At 39.2% G+C, this 9,540-nt stretch overlaps 2 protein-coding genes across 5 annotated transcripts in view; both read left to right on the top strand.

The window, feature by feature from the left end:
- Positions 1–3,971, top strand: part of LOC103397038 (serine/threonine-protein phosphatase PP1-gamma catalytic subunit-like) — an 18,231-nt gene extending 14,260 nt beyond the window's left edge. For both annotated transcript variants that reach the window (XM_025052759.1, XM_008335289.3), the window contains exons 6-7: positions 2,997–3,131; positions 3,269–3,971. In XM_025052759.1, the coding sequence (XP_024908527.1) occupies positions 2,997–3,131; positions 3,269–3,358 (225 nt within the window). In that variant the 3' untranslated portion in view covers positions 3,359–3,971. The remainder of the gene's footprint in view (positions 1–2,996; positions 3,132–3,268) is intronic.
- Positions 3,972–5,380: 1,409 nt separating this feature from the next.
- Positions 5,381–9,540, top strand: part of LOC103397037 (protein phosphatase PTC7 homolog) — a 9,873-nt gene continuing 5,713 nt past the window's right edge. The window contains exons 1-4 of one of the 3 annotated variants that reach the window (XM_025052850.1): positions 5,381–5,679; positions 5,832–6,007; positions 7,032–7,211; positions 8,420–8,618. In XM_025052850.1, coding sequence (XP_024908618.1) covers positions 5,950–6,007; positions 7,032–7,211; positions 8,420–8,618 — 437 coding nt within the window. In that variant the 5' untranslated portion in view covers positions 5,381–5,679; positions 5,832–5,949. Of the gene's footprint in view, positions 6,008–7,031; positions 7,212–8,419; positions 8,619–9,540 lie in introns of all 3 variants that reach the window. The other 2 variants (XM_008335288.2, XM_025052849.1) reach the window with 2 other exon arrangements.

The following is a 9,540-nucleotide window of genomic DNA, read 5'->3' as shown; positions in this document are numbered from 1 at the left end:
GCCGTCCTGTTCTTGGTAAGGTCGCTGTTGTGCCATATTTTCTCCACTTCTTGATGACTGTCTTCACTGTGTTCCATGGTTGATTTAACTTCTTCGAAATTGTTTTGTACCCTTCTCCTGACTGATACCTTTGAATAATGAGATCCCTCTGATGCTTTGAAAGCTCTCTGCGGACCATGGCTTCTGCTAGAAGATGTGGCTACAAAAATGGGATGAAAATCTACTAGAACAGCTGATTTTTATTTGGGGTTCGTCAGAGGAACTTTACATGGTGACAGGTGTGTGCTCACTCCATTTAACATGAGTTTGCATGTAATTGGTTGAATCCAAACACAGCCATGCCTCCAGTTATACAGGGGTGTGCATATTTATGCAACAAGGTTATTTTAAGTTTTTATTTTTCCCTCGTGAAGATTTCAGTTTGTTTTTCAATTGCCTATTACATGTTATGGGTCACATTAAAAGTGGAAAAAGTTATGAAACGATTTATGCTTGTGTCTTTTCTTTACATCACAAAAACCTGGCTTTGAACAAGGGTGTGTAGACTTTTCATATCCACTGTAGATGTATATGTGTAGGTATATATGTATGTGTGTGTGCATATGTATAAGTATATATATATAGTGCATATATGTGGATGTGGATATATATATATGCATATTTATATTATATTTATATACTGTGTATAAATATATTACTAATATCTACAGTGGGGGAAAAAAGTATTTAGTCAGCCACCAATTGTGCAAATTCTCTCTATTCAAAAGATGAGAGAGGCCTGTAATTTTCATCATAGGTACACTTCAACTATGAGAGACAGAATGGGGGGAAAGAATCCAGGAAATCACATTGTAGTTGCTTTAACACATTTTTAGTTGTTTTAATGCATTAATTGGTAAATTCCTCAGTAAAATAAGCATTTGGTCAATAACAAAAGTTCATGACAATACTTTGTTATATACCCTTTGTTGGCAATGACAGAGGTCAAATGTTTTCTGAAAGTCTTCACAAGGTTTTCACACACTGTTGCTGGTATTTAGGCCCATTCCTCCATGCAGATCTCCTCAAGAGCAGTGACATTTTGGGGCTGTTGCTGGGCAACACAGACTTTCAACTCCCTCCAAAGATTTTCTATGGGGTTAAGATCTGGAGACTGGCTCGGCCGCTCCAGGAAGAACTTGAAATGCTTCTTATGAAGCCACTCCTTCATTGCCCGGGCAGTGTGTTTGGGATCATTGTCATGCTGAAAGACCCAGCCACGTTTCATCTTCAATGCCCTTGCTGATGGAAGGAGGTTTGCACTCAAAATCTCTTGATACATAGCCATTCATTCTTTCCTTCACACAGATCAGTCGTCCCTTTGCAGAAAAACAGTCCCAAAGCATGATGTTTCCACCCCCATGCTTCACAGTAGGTATGGTGTTCTTTGGATGCAACTCAGCATTCTTTCTCCTCCAAACATGACAAGTTGAGTTTTTACCAAAAAGTTATATTTTGGTTTCATCTGACCATATGACATTCTCTGAATCCTCTTCTGGATCATCCAAATGCTCTCTAGCAAACCTCAGATGGGCCTGGACATGTACTGGCTTAAGCAGGGGGACATGTCTGGCACTGCAGGATTTCAGTCCTTGGCAATGTAGTGTCTTACTGATGGTAGCCATTGGTACTTTGGTCCCAGCTCTCTGCAGGTCATTCACTAGGTCCCCCGTGTGGTTCTGGGATTTTTGCTCACCATTCTTGTGATCATTTACCTATTGCAGATTCAGTCCTACCCGCCTGGTGCACGTCTACAGTTTTGTTTCTGGTGTCCTTTGACAGCTCTTCGGCCATAGTGTAGTTTGAAGTGTGACTGAGGTTGTGGACAGGTGTCTTTTATACTGATAACAAGTTCAAACAGGAGCCATTAATACAGGTAACGAGTGGAGGACGGAGGAGCCTTTTAAAGAAGAAGTTACAGGTCTGTTAGAGCCAGAAATCTTGCTTGTTTGTAGGTGACCAAATACTTATTTTACTGAGGAATTTACCAATTAATTCATTAAAAATCCTACAATGTGATTTTCTGGATTCTTTCCCCCATTCTATCTCTCATAGTTGGAGTGTACCTATGATGAAAATTACAGGCCTCTCTCATTTTAAGTGGGAGAACTTGCACAATTGGTGGCTGACTAAATACTTTTTTGCCCCACTGTATAATATGTAATATTATATTATATATGTATTGTACAATAGTATAATATATATACTATTTATATATATGTATATGTATGTGGATATATATATATATATAACAATGGTTAACAATGGTATAATTGAAATATAATAATAAATAGTAATTGAGATTGCCATCAACAACACCATACACAGCAACAATAATTATCTACTAATACTACTAACACTATCTATTTCTATTAATCTACTAACATCCACTGTTCAGGGTTCCCACTTTTTTTATTGTATTTTATCTATTTGTGTGTTTTTACTGTTGTTTTGGTGCTGCTGCTGGAGCCTAAATTTCCCGAAGGGAACTCCGAAGGGATTAATAAAGTGCTATCTATGTGTCTATGAGTAACCTGAGCACACAACTGTTAGCAGAATGAAGCGGACCAGTTAAATCAAGCAAGAATAACCTTGCTTCCCACCTCATCTCAAGCCCTGCCAGCTGCTTGCCAGGATGAAAAAAACAATTATATAATTATATAATTATGTAATATAATAATTATATGACATACAATTATATCTGGCCCTGTAATAATTTGATTTCCCTTCATGAAGTTTTATGAGTTGGTAAAAGTGCAAATATTACATAACAGATTTGGTTGGAGTGCCTTCTAGTGGTTGTGGGACATAAGAATCTGGTTTAGGTGTCTATAATGAGAAAACTTGGAATATAATTCTAATATTTAGCATAAGAAGCATTAGAAATTCCAATGTGATTTGAGGGGAAGATTGACAGCCCTAGTCTAAAGACCTGTATTTTTACTTCTTTTTTGCAGGTCGTCGAAGACGGTTATGAATTCTTTGCTAAGAGGCAACTTGTTACCTTGTTCTCTGCGCCAAACTACTGTGGCGAGTTTGACAACGCTGGTGCCATGATGAGTGTGGATGAGACCCTCATGTGCTCTTTTCAGGTGAGGTTAAAACAGGTTCACTGCTGATGTAGCTGCATTTCTTTTCTAACATAATTGTGCAGTTTTCTCAGAGAAAAGGTCACTGAACATCCAAAAGTCAAACATCTAAACAAACACCTTTGGATTTTCTTTTGTAGATTTTAAAACCAGCAGAGAAGAAAAAGCCCAACGGCAGCCGTCCTGTAACTCCACCTCGAAACATGGTCACCAAACAAGCCAAGAAATGAAAGGCTGAGGTGCTGAGAGTCAACGGCCTGTGTCCCACTCTTTTCCTCTGCTTTCATTTTCTGCATCTGGAGAATCACGTGTCCTTCATGCAGCTAATACTGAAAAAGATATCCACTTCTACACGATGAAAGCAAACTATTTTGTTGTTTTGTCCACAGGGGTAAAATTGATATGTCACCATGATAAACCTCAGGTGTTTTGCACTCCCATTTTGCAGCTAGTCTTTGCCACATATGACTGTTTAATCAGGAAAATGTAATAATATGGCTACTAATGCACAGGATTGCCTTGTTTTGAAGCTGTGCACATTTCCTTTTTTCCAATTTGGTTCTGTTTTATGTTTTTGTGTGTGTGTGTCCTGTTTTGTTTTTATTTTTTCTCCCTGTTTCACTTTCAGTTATGGAAATTATATGGTTCTAAAAACATTGGGGAAAGACATGAACACCTGTTTACTTCTATAGAACTTTATCAACAGTTAATTTGCTGTTTGTCTCCGAAAACATTCAGTTTACCCTGCATTTTCAAGTGTTGTGCTAAATACTAACCAATAAGGAAGCACTCTTGTAATGTCTGTAATCTTTCTAATAAACTGAGTGTATTTTATGGGGAAAACTGTAGTCCGTTTGTCATTATTTATATTAATAGATTGTTGGGTAGGTAGTTTGAGGGAGAAAACAACATGTACTGGTAACCTGTCTAACTCCACAACCACATTTCCCCTCACCTCTGCCACTAACCACCCACAAGAGGGAGACAAAAATGTACACCAAAGTACAACTCAAACTAGAACTTAAATTTTAGAAATAAAATGAAAATCTATGGTTTTGTTTTTATGAATAGCATTTAAAATTACATTGAAGGCAGCGGGAAATGTTTTCATGCAGAAGTTTCAGAGTTGAGCTAACCTTTGACTCAAAATGGCTAGGTTTTATTGGGTGTGCAGATACTGGTATACAATACAGAAATTTCATTTATCATGTCTTTAATTTTGACTGCATGATAATAACATCGTTACTACAATGGGGAAGCGTAAGTATGGGTTGGTCTGAGCTCACCATCAGTAATTGCAGAGCTATCTGTGGTAAGACAAAAACACTTGCCGCAGGCCTATAGCTCTAAATTATAAAATTGTAAGTTTAATTTCATGCAGCATGTTACTCATACTCAGCTTTTTATTAAACAGTGTTCGGTTTCACACACTATTCGTGAAACCAAAGAATATCACCATATTGAAAAAAGGAAAGAAGCAATAAATAAAAGGATACAAAAATTAAAGGAATACGCAAGTTAAAGCCCGCGTTTACTGGAGCGCACTACTTTATGAAGAAACAAATTGCGCAATATCCTATGTAGTCAGTAGTGATGTTCGATACCACCAATTTCCTTTCCGATCCGATACCGAGTAAAATTCGGGCTGGTATCGCCGATACCGATATCGATACCGATATTTTATCATTTGTCTTTAAGAATCTAAGGCATTTTTTTTTATTTATTTTAAACTCTGGAGTGTACTGAGGTCGCTGCCTCATTTACTATACAGTCAACACAACAATAGAAAAACCTGAGAACACAATCATATAAAATATGTCAAAACAATGTTTCAAACTCTGAAAACATGTTATTTGTAAAACAAAAATAAAAAATAAATAAAATAAATAATCTGAGGAGCCATTTAGGACCCGAAAGCGTCGGATTTGTTCAGTGAACCGAGCCAAAAGAACCGGTTCTCTAAAAAAGAGCCGAAATTCCCATCAATAGTGACTGAGTGAGAGCACGGAGTAGAGCCCCTGTGCTTACGCATGACGCACACACCCAGGCGGAAGAAGAAGTAGTCCCACCAACCGAGCGTCACTTAGACAACATCTCAATAATTTGGATACTTTTCACCATGTTTCTGTTTAGGATACACCTCATCTCAGAATGCGTAAGTATCAAAAGTATCGATATTTTGATTTCAGAATCGATTTCAGAGCATAAAGATCCAGAATCGGAAGTACCGATATTTCAGGATCGATCCGCACATCACTAGTAGTCAGAGCTCCAATAGCAGCAGTTTATCTACTTGCTCCTAAAGCTGAGTCTCTACTCAGCTGACAGCATGAACTCGGATAAGTGGCATCTACGGCAGGAGTAGTCAGAGAGGAAAGTGAATTCTGGAAATATTCTTCTGTACATATACTCTCAGAAACTGCGTTTCTTGTCTAACAACAGACGGCTTGGTCGACATGGGTGCCGTGCGCCTGTTGACGGCGGCGTTGTCCGGCTGAAAAGCTCCCCCGCTCGGCTCGTCATTCTTAAGCAGCTACTAAGCTTAGCTTTTGTAAGTTTAATAGAGCCGCCACTGCTGTGTTTTAACTCTGACGGTGAAGCTAATCAAGCTCGGCTGCTAGCTTGGACGGTGTTTGTTGGCTAACAGCGGTTTTTGCTGTTTGCAGTTGAGTAGGTGATGTTGTCTGTGCTGTCATACGGTAGACTGGTGGCCAGAGCTGTCCTCGGCGGACTCTCTCAGACGGACGGCCGTGACTACAGCCTTGTGACAGCGAGCTGCGGCTTCGGCAAAGACTTCCGTAAAGGCATCCTTAAAAAAGGAATGTGTTACGGGGATGATGCCTGCTTCGTCGCACGACACAGATCCGCCGATGTTTTAGGTAAGTGTTGGCTTTGTTTGAACTGTAAACATTTATATACTGTAAATAGATACCACCGGCCGTGACGTGAATGTAAGGTCAAAATTCAAGCACCTGGAGGCTAAAAACTCGATAATATTGTTTATGTGGAAATTTCGGCTTTTGAACGTTTCTACTGAGTACCCATAACATGGGCTTATGTCGCTGCTAGCATCACTATTGTTTCTTTGTTCCATGGGACACTAACACTAGTCCATGAATTGGTTAAGCTAAAGTATAATCAATACAAAAAAAATCTACAAATTCCGACTTACTAAATAGAACAAACACAACCAGTCCTATTTAATAATGGACCTAAAATTTTAATTTTAAGGCCAAAGGACAAACTACAGAACGCATACTTTTTCGGAAATAGGCACGTGGACAAGAGTAAAATATAATGTGGGCTTTCATTTTAAAAGTTCACTATGTTCTGACATTTTCCATAATTATGTGCAACCTCTGGACCAGATGACAAAACTTAAAAATTGTGAGTTTTCAGTTGCCCAAAATTGAAATTTAGGTTATAGGAGATAGGAGAAAAAAGTAATCCAAATATGCATGGGTAAAGTGTTGTTTCTTGAGCAATAATGGCTAGGGTTTTTTGTTTTTTTTTTGACAAACAAGTGCACCTCTTCTCTGCCACAGACAATTTCTCTTTTATCTACCACATGCCAAACTAAGGAAAGGCTCACACTAATAGGTACCAGACAAGAAAAACTGAAAGTAAAATTTCAAGGGGTCTCATTTGTCCTCATTCAGCACAGGCTGTGACCAATGAGTAAATGGTGAAAATCCTTCTTTTGTTTTCTGGGATTATTTTTGGGTCCTGAAGGAAGTTTCCATTGCTAATGAGAACATCTAAATCAAAGCAACATTGAGGCACAGTCATTTGTGAAATCTTAAGAATGTCAAAGATACAAGAAGCCTCTTACAGTTCTGGAAATACTTAGGTGGTCTAATTTCTCAGCACACTGTAAAATGTAATCATATTTTTGTCTTGTAGGTGTAGCTGATGGAGTCGGAGGCTGGAGGGACTATGGTGTTGACCCATCACAGTTTTCAAGTACGCTCATGAAGACATGTGAAAGGCTGGTGAAGGAAGGACACTTCATTCCTAGCAATCCTGTGGGGGTTTTGACGACCAGCTACTATGAGTTGTTGCAGAACAAAGTGCCACTGCTCGGTGAGTACATCCAGTTCTCTCTGTCAGGCTGTGATGCAAAGAAGTTTCCACGTGGTTTGAATCCGAGTTTGTTCTTTGGGTTTAAGTTGTTTATTTCTGGATTAGCTCTTGGCGGTTGGGGATTTTTACAACATGACTCAGAGCCCATCCACATCTGATTAAGAAACCTTGGGACCTGCCCAGTGGAGCTTGCATTTAGAATCCCTTTTATTTCCTTTTAACCTCTTCTCAACGACAAATCTTGAATACGCATGAAGCATCAGTAGATTAAATATTATATGATCAGAACAGGGTGTGAGCTTTGGTACTTTTCCACCCTGTATTATCACATAGAGAGCAGGAAACACTGTATTAAGCTGAAACCAGTTGTTCTTCAGACCAGCAGTGTGTGTGTGTGTATGTAATTGTGCTGCTGGAGAGAAACCAGATAAGTCAGGCAGGCAGTGAGTCACACAGCGTGAGGGGTTTTGAAGGTCGATCCCAGTGGGCGCATTTCGGTTTGCCAAAAGAATTAGCCATAGGGTGTGGTTGTCTGCTCCAGCGCCTCATGTTTCCTCCTCATCTCCCAGATGGTGCAGATCCAAAAAGCGATCAAAAGTGTTAAGTTGATGGAGTCCTGTCAAGTTGGTTTACTCAGGCAAACCTCATTTATCAGTCTGCTAAAGCACAAAGTTTCCATGGGTGCGTTGATGTAGCTGTGAAATATCCTATGGCATTGTTTCCTTTCAAATATGTTAGGCATTTGTATTACTGCTTTTTCTTTCTTCATAGTTACTCTCCACAAGATTCTTGGTTTAAAATGCACAAATGCACGTCCACAGGATCTCACTCCAACTTCTGACTTTTACTGTGGGGATGGTGTTCTTTGAACTTCATCCTCTCCGTTAATTTTCACAACATGGTCATGATCAATGCAATACATTGTCGTATGGCCAACCTCTGTTGTCCTAAGCCATTCTAGAACAGTGATTTATTGATTTCTTGTTTCCTGACTGTTATGAATCTTCCTTAACTCATAAATGATGTTCTTCCAAAGGGTAGCTCATATCTTAAACAGTTTTCATATTGAGAGTAAAACTGAAAGATAAACTTTTGCAAAGTTCAGATATATGTACATGAAGTACTGGTTTTATCTCTGGTTCAAGAAATGGATCAAGTCTTGAGGGAGCTGATGAATGAATAATGTGGTTCTATTTTTCTCTCTCTAGGCAGTAGCACAGCCTGTATAGTGGTCTTGGACCGACAGAGCCACCAGCTGCACACAGCCAACCTGGGAGATTCAGGCTTCCTAGTGGTGCGGGAAGGGGAGGTGGTCCACCGCTCAGACGAGCAGCAGCACTACTTCAACACCCCCTTCCAGCTATCCATCGCTCCTCCAGGAGCTGAGGGGGCCGTCCTCAGTGACAGGTAAGACAGGTGGTGTGCCTGTGCATCAGACACACTGACAACACACTTTTTAAAAGGCTTTAGCTAGCAAACATAAGAATATGTAAATGGAACTTACACGTTTCAGATTTGGATTACAATATTTCCAATGTATCAAAGGTATTAAAACGTTCTGTATTAAAAAAAAAAAGCTTTTGTCAACCCACTAGGAATTAATGTGCACTAGGAGTCAAAATTGTTTTTACTAAGTACAATCCTTGATATAAGGAAACATTTACAGACATTTTAGTGCAACTCAGTTTGCAAAATTTCTGTTTTAAACAAATTGAAGTCCAATAAGAATACATTGAAACCTCACAGAGATCATTTGTGTGCTGAACTGTTGATGACCTCTGCATCACCTTATCTTATTTTGGCTACAGAAACATAATCACTTGGCAGTGGATCAGGATGGGTTGAAAGGAATCTTCACATGAGGATTTTAGAACAGTGGGGTCCAATAAAAGCACCCACTGTTATGAGTGGGGTCAAGAACTTAATGAGGCACAAACCAAGTGAATCTGCCAGTGTCAGGTTTGCTTCCTGGAAAATGTCTTCAGCTTGCTGCATAGCCCTTCCGTCTGCCATGAATGCCATTTATTATTAACAGTCTGGACTAGATCATGACACATTGAGTCCAAGCTGCCAGGGACAGTCTGTTCTATGATCCTGCAGGAGCTAAAATCATAGCTCGGACAAAAAATAGGCCGTCTCCGGTAGAAAAGAAAAAGCTGACAATGTCCAAATAAGTGGAGTCACTGTGTTTTGGCAATTTTTTGTCACCTTGGAATAAAGAATAAAACAGAAAATGATTTTTCTGTTTTTTTTTTTTTTTTTTTTTTTTTTTCCCTTGGGAAAAAAAAAAAAAAAGAAAATGACCCCTCCTTTAACCCCCACCTTAACG

Source organism: Cynoglossus semilaevis, chromosome W (assembly GCF_000523025.1).
Source record: "Cynoglossus semilaevis isolate Cse_v1.0 chromosome W, Cse_v1.0, whole genome shotgun sequence".
NCBI lineage: Eukaryota > Metazoa > Chordata > Actinopteri > Pleuronectiformes > Cynoglossidae > Cynoglossus > Cynoglossus semilaevis.
This window is presented reverse-complemented; position numbering and strand designations above follow the sequence as displayed.